Below are 24,770 nucleotides of genomic sequence, written 5' to 3'. Positions count from 1 at the left end.
ATATGTATACTTGCCATGTTACTTTTAATTAAAACTGCTTGTTTATAATTGCTTTTTTGTGTCTTATTTTTACTTTGTACGAATGCAAGGCTCAGTTAAATGAAAGGATCTTTCCAATGACCATCTTACTTTGATATATGCCATATAGGACAACTTTTGTGTTTAAAAAAAGTCAACCAAAATTGTGACTTATAAACCTATCAGTTTGTGTAAACCATCAATTATGAAAATAATAGTAAATTGAATACCATGACCCAACTCTAAATGATTCTATAACTGTTTTGAATAACAAATATCATGTTTATGGTTTGATTATAAATTAATGCCTCATACAGCATCTCATAGCAGATCAGCAATATGGAAGTTGTTCCTTGCAAACATCTTTTAATGAGGTTGAAATTCTTGGGAGTAAATAAGTACCTTTGGTAATTAAATGTAAACAGTACATATCGTATAATCTGAAAAAAAATGACCAGGTTATAAAGTATCACTTGTACCGGTATATCATATTACATTACAGTGAAACCAAGTTGTTGAAAGGATTTGTTGCTGAGTTACCTGAAACTCGTCTAAACAATGCTTAAAGGGAAAGTTCACCTTGACAAAATGTTTTAAAAAAGAAAAAAAATAACAATCATGTAATTGTGAATCCATCAAAGATTAAGAAAGTTATGCAAATTGTAAGTTTTGGATTTGTGACATGGATACGAGCAGCTGCTCTTATTATTTTTTCTGCTACTTAAAAACAATATTTTTTCTCAGGGGAAACTTCTCCTGTAAGTTGTATTGCTGTCTCGGTCAAAGCTTTGTCAACAATCATTGCAGGCATGGGCAATTCTTTGTAACTGACATGAAACGACATGAAATTTCAGGCAATTTCAAAGCATCACACTTCAGAATTTCTATTTATATAGAGAAAACACATGCAAGTACCAGATCAGATATTTCATGTCATTGAAATCATGTCTGTTACACCCATTCCCTCTTCAACTGTTCAATGAAATTTTGTTAAATTCATATTGTATATAAATTTGAATCTGATAAATTCAACAAGAACTATTTGAATACTGTAAATTCTAAAATCTACTTTGACACTGAAATGTCGTGTCCATTGCATGATATTGTCCATGAGTTTATCTAATTCGAACCTGAAAATTTGTCCCTTTTTTCTGTTTTCTCATACCTGTAAGTCTTAGCTAGTCTGTGTATGACAAAAACAAACACATCACACAAATATTCAGTTCTTTACATATCCATGTATATTTGTTATATATATATCACATGCTCTCCAACCTACAAGTATATAGCGCGCACAAGCCATCTTTTACTCTGTACAGGTTTAAAACTCAAGCTCACACAACTTTTTGCAATGCTCTAAACAAGTTAACATATATATATTTATAGTGATATCTTATTTACAAATCTCATCTAGGTTTCAGCGAAAATAAAAAGAAAACAAGAGTTGTCATCAATATATGACATTTTAGCAGATCGTATGCTCACATATAAACTTCTAAAATATATCAGAAGCAGCTATCTCTATAACAATGGCTCATAGTTCACTCTATCGTACTCAATATTAATAATATTACATGAGACACTGACAGTCCAATCCTTTTTAATTCCTAACCATGTGTTCTTAGAAATACAATGTTTAAACTGCCCTGTTAGTGTCTCACTAAAGAAAAAGTCACCATGACCCCCACTACTATCCAATCTTAAGTAGTATTAGTGGCTCTCAGATGCCTGTATACTCTGTAAAGTAAGACATTGCCACATTGAGTCAGAAAAATGTTATTGGGACTCAATGACCTCCAGCAGACCTAAAAGAGTGGAGACTTTTCCCCAAATCCTAGACAAATTTGACCTCAAGGAGACATCACAAAGACATCTTTGACACCTGCTTGGAGAAGAAGACATCATAGAAACATTTCCACAATTAGCATAGATATCACTGGCTCTCCATTTTGTAGATAAGCCCTTGAGGCAGACACAGAATAACTTGTTGAAGTCATATGGATTGTTTCCCAAGACTGAGCATTCATATAATTACAATACCCAATCAAAATCTCACCTGAAATGACACTTTTCAGGTGATAAATATAGATGAAGATGCAGAATGGATGAAAACACCGATATAGTAGGAAATGGTTCATGGCTGCTTCTAATTCAATGCTTTGTAATGCTCAATTTCAATCTAGTTCATAGATCCTATTTCCAAAACAATAATTCATGAAACAGTCAATATGAATAACACTGCCTCTATCACAAAGGGCTTGTTTTCGCATATTAATATACATCAAATTCAATGCAAACTTAACTTTATATTCAGCCATTATCTACATTTCTTTAATCTTTTCGATCATGAACAAAAAAGCAATGTTTTACTCAACTACAACCAATCTCCAAATATCATCAGTTTTCTACATTTTGGTTTTTGAACAATCAGATATACAGTGAATATATCTATACAACTATTATAGATGAAACAAGGACAGCATTTAATACAAGAATGCTACTTTGGGGAATAAAGAAGAGGGAGAAATGGTATGAAATAAAATACTGAATACATTGTGTTATTGAGTAGATTAGAATTGTAACTTTTATGGCTTGAGGAGTATTTTAGATATTTTCTTCTCATAAAGGATCTTAAATAAACCCAATGAAGCTATTTTATGATCTCATTTTCAGTATAAAGGAAAAGATTTCAGACCTACTGCATACTCATAAGGTCTCACACTTTAGTCATGTTGAATAAGTATAAAATCAATATATTATTGGAATGTAAATGAGAGTCTAATAATGCCAAAATGTGGCAAAATATTGTGTCAATGTCTGCCTATCATATTTTAAATATACCTCTGTTAATCTTGTATGCATTAATTTGATGAGTCCTATTATGACAGATCTAGAGAGGTTGGATGAGAAACAGCATTCATAAAAAAAAATAGTCAATAATTGGAGGAGAGAGGAAGCGTTGGCATACTGCATATCAACAACCTTTAACTCCAATATGCAAAATTGCACACATATTCATATATTCTAAGTCTCTTATTATGTATTCTGAATTGCACTGATAACCAATGGGAACTGACAAAAGTTATATCAATGATGGACAACCAATTAAGTATGTGTTTCATTTAACAAGCAATTTGTATTATACATGTGGAATAACGGCTATGAATTTAAATGGGATTATAAGGAAATTTGGAATAGATAAATCCTTTATCATAGACCTGTAAGATCTATTTGAGTACTATCCTGGAAAAGAATTCATTGAAACCCCCAATCTTTAAGAAAGATATCCATCGTGATTTTCAAGAAAGCCAAAGTTGAAAGTTTGATCTCATGTTTCCCTATATGCATCACACAGCACCCGCTATACACTGTTGATGACAGATGACCGTGTGTCCGAAGTCACCACAGTATTCTTATGAAAGGAACGAGTGTGTAGAAACAGACCACTTTTCAACCTTTTATACACACATCAAACACATTTTCATATAGAGCGTCTATGCATGACATGAAGCACCAGTAGTGTCAATACATAGCAAGTAGACTTTGTGTAACTAACATTACCGGAACTCTGAAAATCTTCTTCAATCTTCGAGCTCAATAATGGTGTCTTTAAAATGACCCTGATCTAAAAAAGTTTCCACCAGTATCATGGCATCTTTGCCATCTAATAGTATCTATAGTGGGTCAATGCTCGACTGTGAATAAAATCCAGGATTTCATGGAAGCTTGCACATATTGCATGTTAGGACAGTGGTAACCTTATACAACAGGGCCAAGATAGTTATTACAATCATCAAAGGTTCTCTTGATCTTGAAGACTATGACATAGAACTTCAGGAAGGTCTGTAATTCTCCCAGATTATCAAGGATATCAATCCAGCATTGAAGTATGATCAATCTTGAAGAATGTACATATCGTCGCATGCACCACGAACTGTCCTCTCTGCGCACTTCGATGCGAAAGTTTCTTTTGCAGAAAACGCATTTAAAGAAAAGGTTTTTTTAAACCAGCAATAAGTGCACCTACAAGGAGAGCAAATTATTTACCAGTGTCTTCGTTAAAAATTTCAGGTTCCAAAGTTTCATCCTGTATCTTTATATTTTCTTGAAGTGAATTATTTACGCCACAGTGGGCAACGTAACAGAGAGGACGGTTCGTGGAACAGATACAATGCACTTAACTTTCGCATCGAAGTGCGCAGAGAGGACGGTTTGTGGTGTGTGCAACGATATAGTGATAGCTATTAAGCTGCTGAAGGCTATAATGATATCCACAGTGCTGTTAAGGTACGGTGAATGGTAAATCTCATTGTGTGAGAAATATCAATTAAGATAGGAATGAATTACAAGACCGGGTCCATGAAACTTTTTTAAAGGTTTCTCACCCATATTCATTAAACCAAATTGTAATGTGAAATATCAAGTATCCTCTCGGTGGGTGCAAGAACTCATTCTTTCTTTACTACATACTTTCAAAGGTATTTCAATATACATGAATGTTCATTAACCCTAACGACCTTAACAATGATTTTCTTTCAAGAGGACCTCTGTTCAAGAGTGGTCGCCTAAGCAAACTAAACATTCACACACCCAGTGGATGTTCCATAAAGTTACTAGGGACTAATCGAATGACTGGTGATCTTTTTCTTGTGGTAAACTATCTGCACAAGTTTCATTGGTGATGATTTAGCTCCAATAAGAAAGGATCGCAAGTCATTCTTAAAGTTGCTCGTAACTTACAGCTTTATGAAACACCCACCTGGAGAAATATAACTAATCATTCAGAATCTATCAAGGACCTAGGTGGCAAGTTACATCCAGCAACAAAACTTTAAAGTGATTATTCCACAAACTGCCTTATATAGCTTTGCAGGTGAAGCCTGTCCTAGATTTGGCCAGGAAATGAAGATACTTGTTCAGTCCATGTGAAACATATGATCAGTGGCCTCTTTGCAGGGAGTCCTCTGCTGCTGTTGGCAAGTTATCCAAAAAATATCCACAGAGTAATCAATCTTCAAGAGAACCTGTAACTGACACTTGCCACTGATGAGTTCTGTCCTGTACAACAGATGCACACACAGTTGTTGGTCGTGCTGTAAATTTTCATGAACCTAGGAAAGTTGACAACATCCACAAGACTGGAGGTTTAATCAATTTTGAAGAACTTATCAATGATCTCTTTTGTAGTAAGTTCTGTCCTGCAGTTTGCAAGGTATTCCAGGATGTCCACAGGACTGCTGTTCCCGTCGCGGATGTTGTTCCAATGGTTTAGTATATCCTGGAACTCAAACATGCGAGCATGGTTAGAGGTGCTGTAATAGAGACTGATCAATCCCCTGTAGTCATATTCCAGACCACTGTAGCCTGAGCCAAACAGCTTTTTGCCTGAAGGATACAAAAGATAATAATCATAAATTAATATCAAGGTACCAAAACTCTTACTAATAACATGTATAATTAGTAGTGGAACATACACAAAGAGTCTGTAAATGATCCCAAACAGTGAAAATGGATTTTATTATGAAAAGATCATACTGAAATGGTACCTTTGAAATGAAGAAGTAGAAACTGGTTGAAGTGCATCAAAGTATTTTTTTGTGAGAGGACCAGGGTCTCATCTGCCATTATTGAAAAGAATAGCCTCCGTATTTATGAGGGTAGCTTGTAAGATGTAATGGAGATCTGATGACAGTCTTACAGCACAGGACCCAGATAAAAAGGTTCCAAGCAGGTTCATTTAAGACAAGATTTAATGTTTTAAAAGCAATAATTAAAAATTCTTAAGCTTTCATTTGAAATATGTTTGTCTATACAATGATAATTTTTTTTTTTGGGGGGGGGTGACTTAGTGTTCAAACATTAATAAGGAAGAAATTTCAAATACTGACCTATTTCAATTGATCTGAGGTAGAGTTTCTCAGCCTGGTGATACAGCTTCATATCATAGTTATAAAGAGAGGCAAGATGACCCACAGACAGAGCAACCTCATAGTCTTCTTCACCCAGGAGTTTCTCTTTAATTTCAATTGCTCTAACATGCATCTCCTCAGCCATCTAAATTAAGGTATTTCATAATATGGAAGATTATTCAAATAAATCCCAATCTCCAAAATTAATTTCGACAATTTTCTTGTTTTCTTCAATTACCGGTACACATTAAAAAATACACACAGTAGGCTATGATATTAAATATGCAATGATGTGCAATTTGGATATTAATAAGAGTGCTTTCACTCCTTTCTCTAAACATTATAAGTGATATAGGGGAGACCGGGGTTAGTTGAAACGCGGGGTAAGTTGAAACATTGTAATTTTCTTTAAAGCCTGTAAAATAAATTTATGCAATACTGCCCTCGAATTTATTGCTATTAATAATACAACAGTGTTGAATTATTATTGCAATAAATATAGGGCAGTATTGCATAAATTTGTTTTACAGGCTTTAAAGAAAATTACAATGTTTCAACTTACCCCGCATTTCAACTAACCCCGGTCTCCTCTACTATAGATCTTATATTGGTCAAAACAATTTTGATATCGTTTTAACCATTCCCATCCCTTCTATTGAGTTTAATTGGCCACTCAATTAATTTTATGGGTGGCCTCAATTCAATCAACACATCCACTGGGATCTGAAATGTAATGTTTAGTTATTGATCAGAAGGTGCATTTTCACAATTGATTTTATTAATCACAATGAACAATAAATCTTAAAGATCAGTTGCATGATGTCCCTGCTGATGCTTTGAGTTTCATCTTGAAATTTTTTGAAAAAAATTATCAAGTTATTAGATAAATAAGTCAGCGAAAAAAAAATTCATACCTTGAATTTCCTCATTGACTGGTAGAGCCTTCCAAGATTCCCATAATGCTTAGCAGTCTGGACATTGAACTCTCCGAAGGCCTGCTTGGCAAGATTGAGTGAAGATTGGTGGAGGTCATGGGCCTCTTGGAGCAGTTTGGTCTCAATGTCCTTGTCATGGGAGTCTATAGCTATCTCCTCAAGTATGAGTGCTGATGATTAAAACATGACATTGCATCATATCCGCAAGACTTTTAATAGTACACATATGCACAAAAAGAAGCTTGACAAAATTATAGGCAAAATAAGCAGAATATTAAAACTACCACAAAAATCAAAATTTACCTTGTATCACTTCTATGAAGTCGAATGGCAAATAATATGCAATATAATAAAGTGACCGAATTCACTATCTTGAAACAATTCATTCTTTCGCAGAATACTTTGTCATGAGTGTACTTTCACAAACTCTTACAAACACTGAAAGCCCATAGCAGCTCAATTTTTGTTTAAGGTTAACGTTACTCACTGTCTTGTATCCATAATTGTGTAAATGATATATCAAGTTTTAATTGCACAACTATTCACAAACTGTTTTGTCCTGTTTGCAATAGCTCCCATGTCATCATAATACTACATTCAAAAGATGGTATTGAATTCTCTTCTATAAGGAAATATTGCGGGGTAAATAACATTTCTACTGTTAGACACCTGTGCCAAATTCAGCTACTCATGATTAAATCACATAATAGATGTAACTACATACCTTTGACCCTTCTTGAGGATGCTAACAGGAGATGATTTTCAGGTAAGATTTGAGTGATGATACTGATGGCTTTCTCTGCATGCTCCCTTTAAAACAAAAATAACAATACAATATGACAAGACGCCCAATTGCCTCTGTCCACAGCTAATAATTTCCTGGATTTTTTTCAATTTCATACCTACACCAGCATTCCATAGGGTATTTTTGTGCGTTCAATATTACCTGTTTTGTATGTGTACAATATTATCTCATCAACAATGGTTTTAATTTGAGTTTTGTTTCAAGCTAATTTCTCAATATCACAATAAGAAACGATAATAATCATAAACGTTTACCCATTGCATAGTTAGCATCCATTCTAACGAAAAATTATTACACAAATCAGTAATTTTAACTTACTTAGCGTCATCAAACTTGCCATAGCTGTATTGATGCACATAGGATGCATAGGCTAGATCTTCATGGGCTACTGCTACATGGAGGTTCCTACCTCCAAATGCTGATAACCGGATATCCAGAGCTTGCTGTTAATAAAGTGATAACAAAGGAAAACATTAATAATCTGATTTTACAAATCATCAATTTATAATATTTTTATAATTATATCATTACTCTGGTGATAATAGGCATGTATTGTATGAACATTCTCCACTTCCTGTGGAACTGTTAGATCTTCATTAGGTTTTTTAAAAGAAGGCAATTAACACTTTTAAGAGTGGTATATAAACCTAAATCTATCAATATACAACACCATCTGTAGCAAGTAAAGCTTTATTCTGTTGGCCTGTTTAATAGTCCTCATGATAGAATGCATGCATCATTCATAAACAAAGCCAATGGGTGACATTTTAACCACCTTTATTAGGAAAATAAATGAACATTTCTTCTTTATCTGGAATTTTTTTATGGGGGATTCACTAACTAAATATTTCTTAATTGTTTGACTTTGTAAATAACATGAACATAAATGGTACCAATTTGAGAAATCTGGAAATAATTCAGCCCAATTAAAAACCTGACAAACAACTGTGAATAAGACATACCTGATACACTGCTGTCGATTGGCATATTGAGTCTACATTGAGCAAGTAAAAACCAAAGTCTAACAGAACATCTGAATACTTAGGATGCCTGACACCAAAATGTTCCCTGTACAGAATTGAAGAAAAAAGAAAAGAAAACAGATCATTGACAGTCCCATAGCATATGTTATACACAAAGTTTGAAGTCTGAATATCACAAAATATTCATCATATGTAAACATCTCTATGACTTTTTAAAGCCAAACCTGAAGTTATCAGAACAATATATTTTCAGATATAATGACCTCTGTGACCTTTGACCTCATGACTCCAAAATTAAATTTATCATTGTTCTTTAAATAAGCATACATGCAACCAATTTCAAAGAAAATCCCTCAAAACAATCTTTAATATTGCTAGAAGATTGTTCACCATACTGTTATCCTTGACAATTAACCATACAAATACTCCAAAATATAATCAATCTTCATATTTGGACAAAGTTCAAAGATAATCAGTTCATGAGAATGTAAACAAGACAGATGGATGGACAGGGAGACAACATGTCACCTTTGGTGGGTAGAGGTTTAAAAATGATGGCAATCCCATATGTCTACTCACATTGTAACATAATAAATGTATGTTTCACACATGGCTTATAAGACCATCATCTCTTCCTCCCATCCTTCTGCATTTAAGACCTTAAAGCCATTTTGCAATAGAAGAATCAAGTCATTATAGTTACCTAACAAGACACACTGCATGTTTGATGAGCAAGTCTGCCTTCTTGAACTCTCTCTTGACAACACATGCTTTGGCTGCTTGACGAAGAATGTCTATAATACATCGGACAGGTAGGCGGGGTGAGATGGAACGTAGGGCCGCCTGACATGACTTGTACGCTTCATCGTAATGGCTCTTGGAAAATAGAAGTGAGCACATCTCACCATGAAGTGCAGCCTCGTTGACAGCCACACCCATCCCTTTGAGTTTCTCCAAGAGTTTCTGAGCGGAGTTGTATGAGTCCTCAGCTTGGCTGTACTTGCAGTTAGCATTCCGGACATGTATTAATCTGAATATTGTAAAATGAACAAAATATATGTAAATATCTACATTGATTCTTGGAAACAAGGAAACAAATTGTTTCCCTTGAGAACTTCATATTCAATTTTCAATAGCACAATCAATTTAAATGTGCAGGAAGATTAGTCAAATGTTTATCTTTAAGATTTGCCATTATGCTGACTGTACATTACACAATATACCTTTTGGCATCTATATAGGGTTTTCCTCATAATATGATCAAAACGCCTATAAAACATGAAATAACTAGAGTAATTCTGCTTTCCAAATGGTTAGAATATTTAATTGTGATATCAGAGAGAAAATAAATGGTTCTTAGTATTTTTTTTTTCAATTATACTGAGCAATGTTAAAGTTCTCAAAATTGGGGTGGTAATATTGTAATCTCAAGATTTCCCCCTTATTTGCTTTTTTTTCAAAAGTCAATCATAAAACCCATTATAACCTATAAAAGGCATTTTAGCAGATGAATAGTCTCTACTTTCAATCCGAGACCAATGAGGTAACATTTGCCTTGTTGCCCTCTCAGGCTTTGCCTATAGGAATCCTATACAAAAACAGAGGGCAATATTGGCCATATTTCTACTAGTGCACTTGCGCAGTAGGAGCCAATTTTGATCGCTAATTTCAGTATCTGAGAATTCTGGCTGAAACCAGTTCATGAACCAACAAATTGTAGATAATGCACGGCACGGCCATTCTCCGTCGTACCTTGATCTTTTCTGAAGCGGCAAGGATCGCCACCATCTTCCTGGTCGCCACAAAATTTTGAACATGTTCAAAACTTACGTAGCGAGATCGCGGAGGTGCTAAAGCGCATCATAATCGAGTCAAGAGCGTATTACAAACGACATATTCGTAGCTGTAACGAAGCTCCAACGCACAAAGCGTAGTAGAAGCGCATTAAAAGCGGCACCGATCGCCCGTGTTTTTCAGGCCCGTTCCCAAGACAATTCTGCTACGCTGCTTCCGTTTACGAGGCGACTGCCTTGCGCTCGACACGCTTCACACCGTTTCCACCACGACGCTTTCCCTTTGGGTGGCATGTGGCACACGTTCTCAGCCCGCTGCAGGCATTCGCGTTGCGCTTTTGCTGCGCCGCTGATGACTGGCCAGCGATTGAGCAGCGACCGTCTGCGCTGCTATGAAACAACGTGCCGATGGTAGCGGATTATCACATTTTCAACAGATTACGAGGCGACACCACGATGTTTTCAAATATACTTCCCAGAAAAAGGACCAAAAAAGGAAGCTGCCCAATCTGTTATGCCGGCGGTCCAAGAGGAAGCGAACAAGAGGTTATGGTGGTGGTAGAGGAGGAGGAGGAAGAGGAGGAGGAGGTATAGTAGGAGGATAAAAATCTAACTGCTGAGCCAGCTTGAAAGAGAGAAAAAAAAGACGCTCGCATGTCTTGATGACGAAATGGGTTACCTCCGCAAAAATATATAAATTGAATATGTTTTAAAAATAGAATGAATTCTAACTACAGTGACAGTAAACAATATTAAAATTTTAATGATTCGATCACTGATGTATTGATTGGGAAAGCACACTTTATGGGGATTCTGGCATTGTGCCCCCCCCCCCTTATGAGTGCTCTCACATCAGTAGACTACTTCTTGAAAGCAAATTTGAAAGGAATTTACCTAACAATTTTGAGTGACAAACTTTGGTGGAAAAAAATAAACAAAATATAAAACACTTTTATGCTCTTTTATGAAATTCTGGATGCATCCCTCATTAACTATTAGGCTAATCGACATCTTTTGAGTGAAATTTTAATATATATTGTATATTATGACTTAAGTGACAGCCAGGATCGGACCCAGTATCTTTTTGGCCTCCTCCTTCTACTGTCCTCGTATCAGGTCCTCGTATTCAACTTCTAATTGAAGTTGTTGTATAATGCTAAGATGTATAAGTCCAACCATATTCTGGACATCCATCTTGGTCGAAGGTTGGCAATCAACTGAAAAATGTCTCATGTGCCGCGATCAATATGCCGATTGCTTGAAATCGTTTCAAGAGCCCATCATGAACGTAACACAATCGTTCCATTCGTAGCACCACCGTACCGAGGTCCTAATTAGCGTATGGGCCTCGTTGTACGGTCGCTTTGATCGCAGAAGCAGCGCATCACATCTGCCTCAAATCGTGGCAAGAGAGTGGCAGCGTCGTACTACCAGCGTATTACCATCGCCTTCAGCGCAGGTCCATCGCAGTGAAGTTGTAGTGCAATCGCCTCGCAGGCTAAAAATAGAATTCGAGGACGATTCTGCTACGCTTTGCGGGATTTAGACAGATCGCCATGGTCACCATGGTCGCCATGATCGCCATCCTAGTGAGATGGGGGCCTAACCACTATTAATGATTGGAAGATCGATGGTGTTCTCCTTTTTATTTATTCTATGCTGTATTGAGTTTATGTGCTACACAAGTGATTTGAAAACCCCATTAGTAGGATTTCTAATTCAAATTTTGCATTTCCAGAGTTTTGGTTAAGAGTTAAACATCAAATAATGTGATATTCAAAGAATATCCTGATCATAAAATATTATGAATTTGGGACATAACAAGCAGAAACTTTGTTTCTGGAGCCGATTAAAATCCGAAGTTGTAAAAGTGAAATACATATATACTCAGATGCATTACCTGCATGCATGCACTCTTTCTTAACACGAACTGAATGAATGATACTGCGCGTGAGTTGTAGAGACAGGGGTAGTTTGGGGCGTTAGTGCAGTGCAACGCCTAATTTTCAGCCATTGCAAAAAGATCTGTTGCAGAAAGAGTTGCATTTAAACGCAAGTCAAAAAATCAATCGCAAGTCCCAAATGCGCGCTGTTGACTGGTAGAAAATCAAGTTGCGCGTGATTTTTAGAGTTGTGATTGATTGCAACTCTTTCTGCAACGGGCCCCAGGGAACGTAACTTCAGCCACTGGCATACAGATGGGGGTTGGGATTGGGGCCCCCAAGTGTTTCATGGCCAAGGAAAAAAGGAGAAAGGGAAAGAGTGGACCATTATTATGTCTTACTAAATATTATGTCAAATATAGATTTTTGTATCTAAAAGTTCACTATTTTTGCTTCAGCTGCCATATCTAGCCCCCTTATTTTTTTTTTAATCATTACGCCACTTGTTTCAGCCAATAGATCTGGTGCAGAACAGTCTGAACTAGTGGTATCATTGGCATGATTGGTATGTTGTGAAAGAGTTCCACAGATACATTTTTTCTATCCTAACTATATATTATTTGTCTATAAAATATTTTGTATTATATTTTTATATGTTAGTTATCATGATTATTATTAATGTATTGTAAATATTTGTTATAATCTATGAAAATGATTTGTATCAATATTTGTTATTTCTGTTGGAAATAAAACTGAATCTGAATCTGAAAAAAAGAGTCACTGGTCGTTTTTTTTTTTGTATTAATATTGTGTAGTTTGTTGGCATTTGTATTTCTTCTGTTGATATTAATTAGAGCCCCTCTGGGCAATTTAAAAGGCCTCATATTCCAAAATTTCTGGGGGCTCTGCCCCCTCGACCCCCACCAAGGGCCTCTGGAACCCTCCGCTGATACACTGCTGGTTTGGGTAATGGATAGTGGAGCATTGCAGATTCTCACCAAGAAATGTGGCGCTTCAAAAAAGTAATTGAGATTGGCTGGTCTAAAGATGTGATTCTGTTGTGGGCGACATATTTGATGTTCCCCTCAAGGCTAGCCAAAATTAATATAATTACGTCATCATATAGCCAACCACTTAAACACATTAACCATATCTGTAGAAAAGAATCAATAAAAAACAAATTGAACCAACCTTGTAGTGCATTCAAATGCTCGTATTAATCTCTGTTGGTCCGTCTCTGGTTTACATAACCTTAAGCATGCCTCATAGACCTTCTCTGCATTACAGAACCAACCTGCTTCTGATAGAAAACCACCTAAAAATCATCAAATAAAAAGATTATATTCAATCATTACCTCATGAAATGTTGATTTGGTACCAAATATAAACAAAACAGATAATATCGCTCTATCTACCATTACTACACTATCCCAGGACTGAACACAAATGTTATAATGCACTATACTTTTATCTAGGGCATAAAGAGACGATGCAGTATATGAAATGGTCAACATTGTGGCATCTCGTTTCTAAGATTCTTAATAGAATGCTAAAATAAAACATGATTCATTTAATGTGCAATACATTTCAAGATACATGTAGCATGTTCCAATCGAGGTTGAAAGAAAGTTAAATAAATTCAGATTAAGAGATCTGTTGTACATTAGAAGCCAATCATAGTAAAAAGATATTGACACTATTACATAATTGCAAGAAAAGATAGTGTCATTTGAAATAATTTATATGCCTTCCTACAATGGAAAATATAAAGAATATTAAAAGATATTCAAAATCAATATGTCATGGAGAACTAAATAGAGTGGACAAAATTAGCAGTATTTATATTCAAATAAATAGAGTAAATTTCACGGAGCAAAATGCCGAAAATTTCATCAAAATCGAATAACAAATAAAGTTATTAATTTTCAAAGTTCATACATATTTTGGGAAAACAGTTATGCAAATCATCATGAACACTTGTTAGGTGGGCTGATGATATCAGATCCCCACTTTCCTTTTTTCTTATGTTATAATACATGAAATCATAAATGTTTAATTTTTTCATACTTGTGTAAATGATGTTTCTCTGTTATGATGAAATAAGTTGCAGCAATAAATAATTAATGCACTTAATCAGTTGTAAATCCAATTTCGTTCTTGGTTTAACAATTTTAATTAAACCTGATGTCATATAATAAAATACAAAAGAACAAGTGGGGATATTACATCATCAGCCCACTTAATGACTATTCATAAAGATATGCTTAGAACTGTTTCACCGGAATAATGCATATTTTAAAATACACTAACTTTTTATTTGTTATCCGATTTTGATCAAATTTTCAGCATTTTGCTCTGTGAATTTTACTGAGATATAATTATCTCCAGCCTGGACCATCCCTTTAATCCATCTAGTTATGACAATGAAAGATCGCATATGTCACATATCAAACTACAAGGGTGAAAGTAGTTTGGGGCATTAAAGCTCAATAGGAAATTAAACATGTAGGCTTTAAGGAATTCATGTTTTTATTAAATCAATGAAGTTAGTTGAAAAGTGTCTCATATGATTCTTTTAAATACATGGAAAATGGGCCCTTGTATAAACAAGATGTATGATGGGATTTGTAGCCAGAGTAGAACTCTTAAGACAAAATGAATTGTTGAAATCATGTTATGTAGTTATTGAAGTTCAACAACGCAATATTGACTTTTTTAATCAATTGATGTTGCTAATATTTGCATTTGAGAATGCATTGGAAATGCTTGACTATAAAACTTAGCATTGAAAAAAAAACATGCCCCATTTAAGGCCTTGAACCACAACCATGTAAAATAAATAAACGATTAAAAACATAATATATTCCAGAGAAAATTGCAGTTTTGTGAAAATATCTATACAATACACTTAACTGCTATCGCCATTATTATTTTTGACATTGCATTAAGATCATGCACATATTGTCACTGTTTAGTGCCTCCAAGCCATCATTGCTGAGTTCCATGTGGTGTAACAATAGCAACTAGTAGCAAGATTAGTATGGATCTGTTCATGACCTCTTGACCCCAAGGATCAAAATCTCTCCTGCTCAGATGTTTACAAGCACACTCCCACTCAACATGACACTATGGCTATATCTAAAATCACAGTCAGACCTCTAGGTTTTCAGAATTCAGCCAAACCATCTGAAAACCTAAACCTAAAATTTGTAAGAAGCCTGGCAATATTCATGCATATGTTGAAATCCCTGTTATTTATACTACCTGATTATCTTCCTTGTTTTTATTTTTCAAAGTCTTTTATTTCATTTCACATAATTACAGGTTTTTAAATCATATTATTTCTTTCTTTACATGTTTTATCTTTTCCCAGCGAAAAAAGCTCTTTCTCTATCCATCATTCTCTCTGATATGTGGTAGCAAATATTATGTACACCCTGCACATTACATCAAGGTACAAATTACTCTTTTCATTTTCTTACTTTCAAGTGAGGTATTATTTTTCTACTTCAATTTTTTTTCCTCTAGATAAAAAAATATATTCAAACATCTTTACCCAGCAAAGATGTCAATGTTCCTTGCAAAAAACGACAACACTGCCACAAAAAATTGCAATGCAGCCAATAATGTATGCGAATCACGCGATATTTCCAAAACAAAAAAAAGCTAACGCCGCAAAATTTTATGACTTTTTTTAAATGAGCCATGCCGAAAATGGCATGGCTCATTTTCATAGAAGGGGGGTCCACGATGCCCCCCCCCCCCCTTTCCTCAAAACATCTTAAATAGCCCTGTCCTTATATTGTTAATACATCAAATGATATTTCATTCATAAAGCATATCAAGTGAATGTAATCTACCAACATGATTAATTCACATTCAATGCAATGATTTATGAATTGGCAAACAGATGTTCCCGAGCTAGGCACTGTCATTCTATACTGAACAGATTGTGAGATGGATTAGATTTCAGTTATGAGAATATGTGACTAAACATTATTCCAATACCACACTTTTGTAAGCTGATATCTCAAAATATTTAGCAGCACATTGAGCCATGTTCGAATACATTTGATGACTGATAAAATAGTATAAATAACTGCACAGTCACAGATAGGTGTGGTGTAACAGATTGGATTATGCATACATGTAGTTCTCCATAGAGATTTCTGTTAAATTCAAAATCTCAAAGAAGCTGAAAATGCTCGGATATTGTAAGCATACTGGGAACTTTTTTTTAAATCCTGCTCCTTCAAACAAATTACAATCATATCAACCAAGCAAGACTCATTGTCATGGGGAGTGGGTGGGAGACCGCAAACATTATAAAACAAAGTAATCATCTACATGGGGAAATACATGTAAAGTAACATGTTTCTCAATGTTCAAAAGAAACAGAGTGACAGATCTTAGACACTGTGTTATATAAAGAGAATAAAACTTAAAGGAATTGTTCTACGAGAAAGGTTATTTCTTTACATTTAAAGAGCAAAGGGCCATTTGCCCATTGCCAAAATTACAGTTTGACTCCCCTGTCAGGATTACAGTAGTAGGATATAATAAGTGCGCTTACCTAATGAAAACCCCAGCTGAACCGTCCGACTAACCCGGTCCTGGTTTTGTTCCTCTATTGATGCATGGGTAGCGTAGGAGTCTGCTAGGACAGTAGCCACCTTGACACCATGGTCCATCAATGCTTGGAAACAGTGGTGAAGAAAGTGTCTGCAAGTAACATAAAAAGTGAGGATACATTGGAATACTACCAGATGATTTCACTCACCAGACCTGATTATGAACAGTCATATTTTATGAAACACAAACAATTTCTGAAACAATACGAAGTATTGTAGGACATAAGTTATGTTTATCTTGGGCTTTGTCAAATGACAATGTTTAACCCTAAGTAGGCCGGGCTTTTCTGGCTGTTCTGTGGCCGGCCTGAGATCTCGGCCAGCAATCGCGCGAGCGCCGCAAAAATTTGCACGCTGGTACATGTAGTGTGTGATGTAATCTACAAGGCTGCATGGTAAAATTTTCCAAAATAATGAGATTTTATTTTATATGAATTAATTATGCTAATTTATGCATAAAAACAACAAGTGGAATGCCTCTGGCCGTCTCACCTGCATCACGCGGTTCAATATAGCAGCAGTGCTGACTTAGAATACTACTCTAACTCGCACAAGATGTTCAGTGATACATGGTTACTCTTATGTCCACTTTTTATGAACTAGAGCAATAAACTTACAGAGATATGATGGTTATTCAACAAAAAACCCCAACATGGCCAAAGTTCATTGACCTTACATGACCTTTGACCTTGATCATGTGACCTAAAACTCGCACAGGATGTTCAGTGATACTTGATTACTCTTATGTACAAGTTTCATGAATCAGATCCATAAACTTTCAAAGTTATGATGGTAATTCAACAGATACACCCGATTCGGCCAAAGTTCATTGACCTTTGACCTTGGTCATGTGACCTGAAACGTGCACAGGATGTTCAGTGATATTTGATTACTCATATGTCCAAGTTTAATGAACTAGACCAATAAACTTTCAAAGTTATGATGGTAATTCAACAGATACCCCCGATTCGGCCAAAGTTCATAGACCCTAAATGACCTTTGACCTTAATCATGAGACCTGAAACTTGCACAAAATGTTCAGTGATGCTTGATTACTATTATGTCAAAGTTTCATGAATCAGATCCATAAACTTTCAAAGTTATGATGGGAATTCAACAGATATCCCCAATTCGGACAAAGTTCATTGACCCTAAATGACCTTTGACCTTGGTCATGTGACGTGAAACTCATGCAGGATGTTCAGTGATACTTGATTAACCTTATGTCTAAGTTTCATGAACTAGGTCCATATATTTTCTAAGTTATGATGACATTTCAAAAACTTAACCTCAGGTTAAGATTTCGATGTTGATTCCTCCAACATGGTCTAAGTTCATTGACCCTAAATGACCTTTGACCTTGGTCACGTGACATCAAACTCTAATAGGATATTCAGTAATACTTGATTAACCTTATGGCCAAGTTTTATTAACTAGGTCCATATACTTTCTAAGTTATGACATCATTTTAAAAACTTAACCTCAGGTTAAGATTTGATGTTGACGCCGCCCCTGTCGGAAAAGCAGCGCCTATAGTCTCACTCTGCATCGCAGGTGAGACAAAAACTGAAGTGAAAATTTGTCAGATAATATGCAAATAATGCATGTTTATGAGTGTGTTATGGCAGTGCAACAGTATACTCACGGGTATGGGACAAGAATCGAGGCAATTTTTCAATATGTAGACCCTAGTGATCAGCATGTACATCACCTCAAACTTTAAATTTTACTTTTGCTTACAAATTGAAGCCCCCTTCATCTCTCTTTCTCCCTCTCTGATACACCATCATGTATTAAAGTAATATGTATTCAATTTTCAACTGTATATGTCATCCTTGTCCTCACCTTTTGTCATTTACTCGTAGGACCTTTGCAAAGATGTCCAGTTCACAGAATTCCATCCCAAGCTGACATAGTCTCCCTTGTTTGTACAACTAAAAATAATGACAAGTTAAAATATAATTGTTACAATCATGTGCAAGGAAAGACATTTAGAATATGCTAAACTCCACATACCGGTATATCTTACTTCTGATGAATGTTCATTATTTTTATAACAGCTGATGCATATACAGCATATCACGGGCTTGTCATTGAGACTATGTGAACAATTTTCCAACCATCAATAGCTCTTCTGTTCTGACATTTTAACCAATGATTAGAAATTCCCCATTTCAAATATGGTTTAACTGATCTTTTTTATACTTTTATATAAGGCTGAATAATTATCATACCAGTGCAGTACCTGCAAGCTGCATGCATCCATACAGTAACACATGCACCGCAGCTGACTGCACTGTACACTACATCAACAAGCACAACTCTGGGTGGATCAGAAGTATGACCAGCGGGTTCCCATATTTCCACTTTGCAACAAAGTTGTAGTGGTCTAATTTTTCAATCACTTATATTAATAGCATGAACTGATTATTCCTTTGCAATTTTCTTTTTTTTTAACTTTCATCATTTTGCTTTTTATTTTCCTTTCACACAAACTATTTCATTACCAATATTGTTATTTTCCTTTAAAGCTAGTGAGTTATATTGGAAGTACATTTCACAAAATTTGTCAAAAACTTTTCTTTTTTACTTCCTTCTTTCTTTCATGTTATTCTTTCCTCTCATATTTCAAATGGTCTTTACGCAGCAGTGATCACTACCTTAATAAATAGCGCCCTCTATTGAAAAGTCTCAAAATGTAAAATGACAATATATTTGTTGTTATCATCTTTCTCATTCTTTTCTTTCCTTGGTTTATTCAACTCCCTTCCCTTACCCCATTCATCAACACTTTTTTTTTTCTCAGAGTAAATGTGACGTCCCCCGCCCAATAGACTCGAGCTCCTGAAACTGGTTACCGCAAGGGTAACATGATATTTGCTCCTGCGACAATTGCTCCTGTCTTACAAGTAACATCTCAGAGGTCATAGGTTTGGAGTTGGGTTTGTAATAGAGTTTCTGTTTCAAATAATTTAAAGATAAGGATTAGGGTTTATTTAATTTTGGAGTTTAGGACGTAGGTTTTGATTAACGTGCAAGTTTTCCATAAGAGCAATAGTCGCCGCAGCAAATGTCATTGAACCAAGACAAGCAGGGGTATAAACAGTTTGAAATTATGACTTCAATATTGAGAATAAGACAAAAATTTGCAATCAGAGATTGTAAAGTACCGGTACCCAACAATTGGATGATTCCAAATATTTGACGAAAATTATTTCAACTCCCGTCTCCACAGCTGAAAAGTCCTGCACACAGGCCTGCCCACACATGAGGATGATTTGGATGAATGTGATGCCTGAACTTACCTTCTATTGCACTCCACACACAACAGTGGCAAGTTGCCAGTGAAAAAAATATAGGCCTACATATTTCTGGCAAAATCCATGATTGTGATATCTGAAATTCCTTATGGGTCTAGTCAATTTTTTTAACTCCAAAAGATAGATGACCCCTAAAAAATTTGGCAGCTGATATGATTTGATATAAAATGCAACCTTTATATAGTGCTTAATCTAAGCATTGCATACCATTACCCCGGCTTTGGCACGGCTATCCTGATCAGACGCTCCAGCATTCAAGGAATTTCTTCCTACCAGGTACCCATTACTACATCTGGGTGGAGAGTGGCAAATGTTGATTAATGCCTTGCCAAAAGAAGCGAGTGCTGTGGTGGGATTCAAACGTGGACCTTGTGGTTCAAAGTTCAGAGACTTATCCACTGTGCCACAACACCTCTACAAAATTATTTGTATTTGCCAATTCCTATACCAAATTTATAGATAATGGCAAGCAAAATCAGCAGTTCAGCCATTCCATTGTGACCCGCGTGACATTTACACAAAATTACTTAATGTTCATTACTTGAAAATCATATATTGCTGACTTTTTTCCCCATTTATTTCAATCAATCCATTTGTACACAATGCAAATACAATAGGCTTGAACCTTGAACTGCTTATGTATGACGTACCTTCGAATATTCGAATAACAATATTACAAAATGCCGTTTTGAAGAAAAATTTACAGATAAAAATTATCATTTAACAAATAATGAAATTTGATTAAAAATAATTATTATAATACAAATAATTATTCATAATCACTTACTAGATTTTATAATTTGTTAAATGATAATTTTTATCTGTAAAAATTTCTTCAAAAAGGCATTTTGTAACATTGTTAATCGAAGGTAAGCGGTTCAAGCCTTCCTGTTAAAATGACAATATGAAGATCATTAAAAAATATGATCACCGAGTCCTCAAGGCTACATAATGCCTAGCACATCGATAACCCAGGGAGCTCCGGCCAAGGAATCGACCATGCAAAACGAGAAAGACACAGGACTGGGGTAGATTGGGGTCTCAATAGTAATCTTAATAAAATATGGAAACAGAAATTATGCACTAACCACGATTATATGGATAAAGGTCTGTCGTGACACACAAATCCTGACATCGAGGCACAGACTCGAACCTCAAAAAAACGAAATATATCCTCGGTCTCTATCGGTCATTTTGTTTTGAATTTTGAAAGGAGAGGTATTGCGACAGAACTTTTCATTTTTTGAGGTTCCAGTCTGTGCCTCGATGTCAGGGTTTCCACATTTTATTAAGATTACTATATAAATAGTACTATTGAGACCCAAATCTACCCCAGGGGCCCAGTGTCTCGTTTTGCATGGTCGACTCCTGGGCTAGCAGTAGTAGCAGATCGAGAGACAAACATCTAGCATGTAAACAAAACAATTGAATTCCCTTAAAAAATTCATAGTTTCAATTTTTTTATGTTCATTATTCTCTCCCTTCTCTCCTTCCTCTTCGCCTCACATTCCTCAATTTGCCAGCAAGCAGCAGTGAACCAACTAATTAACTTTACTCTTTAGTTTTTAGAACGTAGGCCTAGATGGTAAGGCCCATTCACGTCCACTGCCATTACTGCAGTGTGCAGAGCTAATTAGAGGGCTCTCATACAGTCTTTCACTCAGTCTCACTCTCAGTGACTTCAGTCAAAATCTCATCGATCATCTGAACAGCTGCGAAATAAGCATAGTTCGTGCCCAAATTTCATTCATGAAAACTTACTTTATAATAAATGTCGAACTGTATATTCTCAGGCAAAGGTCTAAGTTCTTTTCTGTGTCTTGAATAGGTCGAAACAACAGCAGAAATAGCGGCATTGTAAAGGGTTTCAGGGACCCACTGCAGCTCACTGGCAACCGCCATGTTTACTTCTGTAAATTTGGCATTTAATAACTAGACTCTTACTAAGGCAAGGTATATTTTTATCGTTCGGCATTCTCGTTTCTATATTTCTTATAAGTTAATCATATACTTAATACATTTCATAACATACATCTCATCGATATATTGACACATATTCAAGCTTTGGCTAATACTTTAATATTATATCGTGAACTTTACGAATAAGTGAATAAATGTAGTAAACTGAATTGAAACTAATTATTTAGATGCGGGCGAAAAGTTTACGTTTGGAAAAGAGACTTCGGGAGAGACTTGATCCCGAAAAGCAACGTATTATTAGTTTCAAGCTTTTGTACAATTTTTTTTGATACTCTGTTTGGGTATAACTAGATTATTTTTGCGATGTCCTTGCTCACGACCCCGAACAGTAGACATTGTCCTCCAAATGGAATTCAATGTAGATCATATTCCTTGAGTGGATGCACCTATCTCTAATTCTCTTGACGGATTCTTATTTGTATCAATATATGACGTCTAAAGTTATTGAATATCATAATTTACATGAATTGAAATGTCAAACCTTTCAAATATGTTTCTATTTTTACTTTGTACATCTGATCATAAAGCCTCAAAAAGTAGATTGTCGAGGATACACAGATCTTTTGGCCTTTGTTTTTTTTTACTTTTAGAGAATCAAAATCTGACGTTTGTTTTTGTTGTCAGATCGCAGTTGTGCATTCGTCATGCCTGTACATGTACATCTAACCACCCCTAAAAACACTCATAACTATGATTATATAGGCATATATAAATACATACATGTATGTATGTATATATATATGTGTGTGTATACAGCGCTGTATGTATATATATATATACATGTACAACAGCTTTGGCAACTCTTGTATTTACATAATGTTGTGAAAGAAATGAATGAAGAACAAAAAAAAAAGGTTTTACCATTGTTCTTCATTCACTTCTTTCACAGTATAACAAAGGCTTGTGATGACATTCTGTGTTCCCAGAGCAGAAGTGGAGCGGGTTGGAATATGGGTAGCAACACCCATTTGAGACAATGGGGCTGGGGGGGGGGGCTTTCATGGAAGGTGTTTTGTGAACCAATTATTTCTATACCATGTATTAAATATAAAATAATAATGTTATGAATTTGATTAATTATGGTATCCAAATTTATTGAAAAACAACCAAATAATGCAAACTCTTTGCTTTTTCTCCTATAGACTATTATTTTCTGATATAAAATTACATCAATATAAACCTAATTTGTTCGTGAAAAAAATAAAAGAAAAGGAAGTTAATGTTCTGGCAGGCACCCTGTCAAAATAGAATTAAGTAATCAAGAAAAACAAAACAGTAATTTATTCTTATGTCACATTCCTTGATAGGAGTATCATAATAAATCAGAGATATAGGACTTTTACAAATGATTTTCCCATCAAGGTAAGTGACTGATTTATTGTATTGCAAAACCTAGAAAATCAATATTCTAATGGAGAGTGATTAAAGGGTACAGGAAAGTAAGCAATCAAAGTACATTGTTAAAGTAGTTTATGTAATGCATGGCCTTTTGCAGCAAAGGAGGCAGTTGTCCCCCTCTTCCCCCGGCCCCCCAAAAAAAATCAGAAATTTCCTTCTTTTTCTGAATATTTTCACAAAATTCACCGACAGTGTGCAGGAAATTTTTTTTTTTTTTATTTAGAAATTGCAAAAATTCCCCCCCCCCCCGACATGCTTGTTTGCTTTGCTCCCTTTTATTCAAGTTCTTTGAAATTTTGTGTGAATTTTGTTTTGTCCCCATGGAAGAAACTCTGCATACGGCCATGATAGAATGTAATGACTGCCATACAGATGGGGGGGGGGGCAGTTGTCCCCAAAACAAAGGGTAATGAATGGGAAGGGTTATGAATCGGAAAAGGGTATAAGATTAGCAACAGAAATCCTGATTGATGCACATATGTACAGACCATCCTTCTTCATTCATCATGGCTTCAACAGGTCAAGTTGCCAACAAAGGTTCCAAGAAAGCAATTGATGCCCCCCAGCCTATCAGTGGTGGGAAAAGGCAAAGATGAATTTTCTTGTATTTTCTATCATAATCTTTCAAAAAATTAGATTTTGATTTTAAGATGGTAAATATATTTGCTTTCTTACCACACTTGCTCACAATTAGGAATTTCCCTATGCCATGTTCACCCCCTCCAACCTATTCACTCATCATACCACCGTTATGTATTAATACAAGATGTATACAAAACTTGATCACCAAGGGGTGGAACCCCTAACAACATGTGCTACACCTTTGTGACAAAAGATTTTTAAAAAATGAACATATATTTTGATTAGTCATATTTATGCCCTGTTGAAAATATTTCCAAAAGTTTTCTTGATTAATTTATTGTCCTATGCAAATGTTACCCAATAAGACATGCTCCTAAGAAAATCCTCGAATTATTGGTAGCAAATAGAAATGGGGGGGGGGGGGATTCCCTCAATGCATTTGATAACTAAAAACACATAATGGCAGATCATAGTCAGGTTACAATACCATTTCATGGACCAAAGTATACAGCGCCACCTCATGCTCAACTCAG

General features: G+C 35.5%; 1 protein-coding gene across 1 annotated transcript; it reads right to left on the bottom strand.

The window, feature by feature from the left end:
- Positions 1 to 4,157: 4,157 nt before the first annotated feature.
- LOC121408982 (amyloid protein-binding protein 2-like) lies at positions 4,158 to 22,204 on the bottom strand. Its single transcript, XM_041600741.1, has 11 exons — positions 22,039 to 22,204; positions 18,803 to 18,891; positions 16,900 to 17,048; positions 13,518 to 13,641; positions 9,354 to 9,680; positions 8,630 to 8,735; positions 7,986 to 8,110; positions 7,587 to 7,672; positions 6,842 to 7,032; positions 5,907 to 6,072; positions 4,158 to 5,403 (listed from the first exon to the last, which is right to left on the bottom strand). The coding sequence occupies exons 1-11, from the start codon at positions 22,177 to 22,179 to the stop codon at positions 5,165 to 5,167; spliced, it is 1,743 nt and encodes a 580-aa protein (XP_041456675.1). The 5' UTR covers positions 22,180 to 22,204; the 3' UTR covers positions 4,158 to 5,164.
- Between the last annotated feature and the right edge of the window lie 2,566 nt (positions 22,205 to 24,770).

This window comes from Lytechinus variegatus, chromosome 2, assembly GCF_018143015.1.
Source record: "Lytechinus variegatus isolate NC3 chromosome 2, Lvar_3.0, whole genome shotgun sequence".
NCBI classification, from domain to species: Eukaryota; Metazoa; Echinodermata; class Echinoidea; order Temnopleuroida; family Toxopneustidae; genus Lytechinus; species Lytechinus variegatus.
The sequence above is the reverse complement of the archived record's forward strand: the minus strand, read 5'-3'. Positions and strand labels throughout refer to the sequence as shown.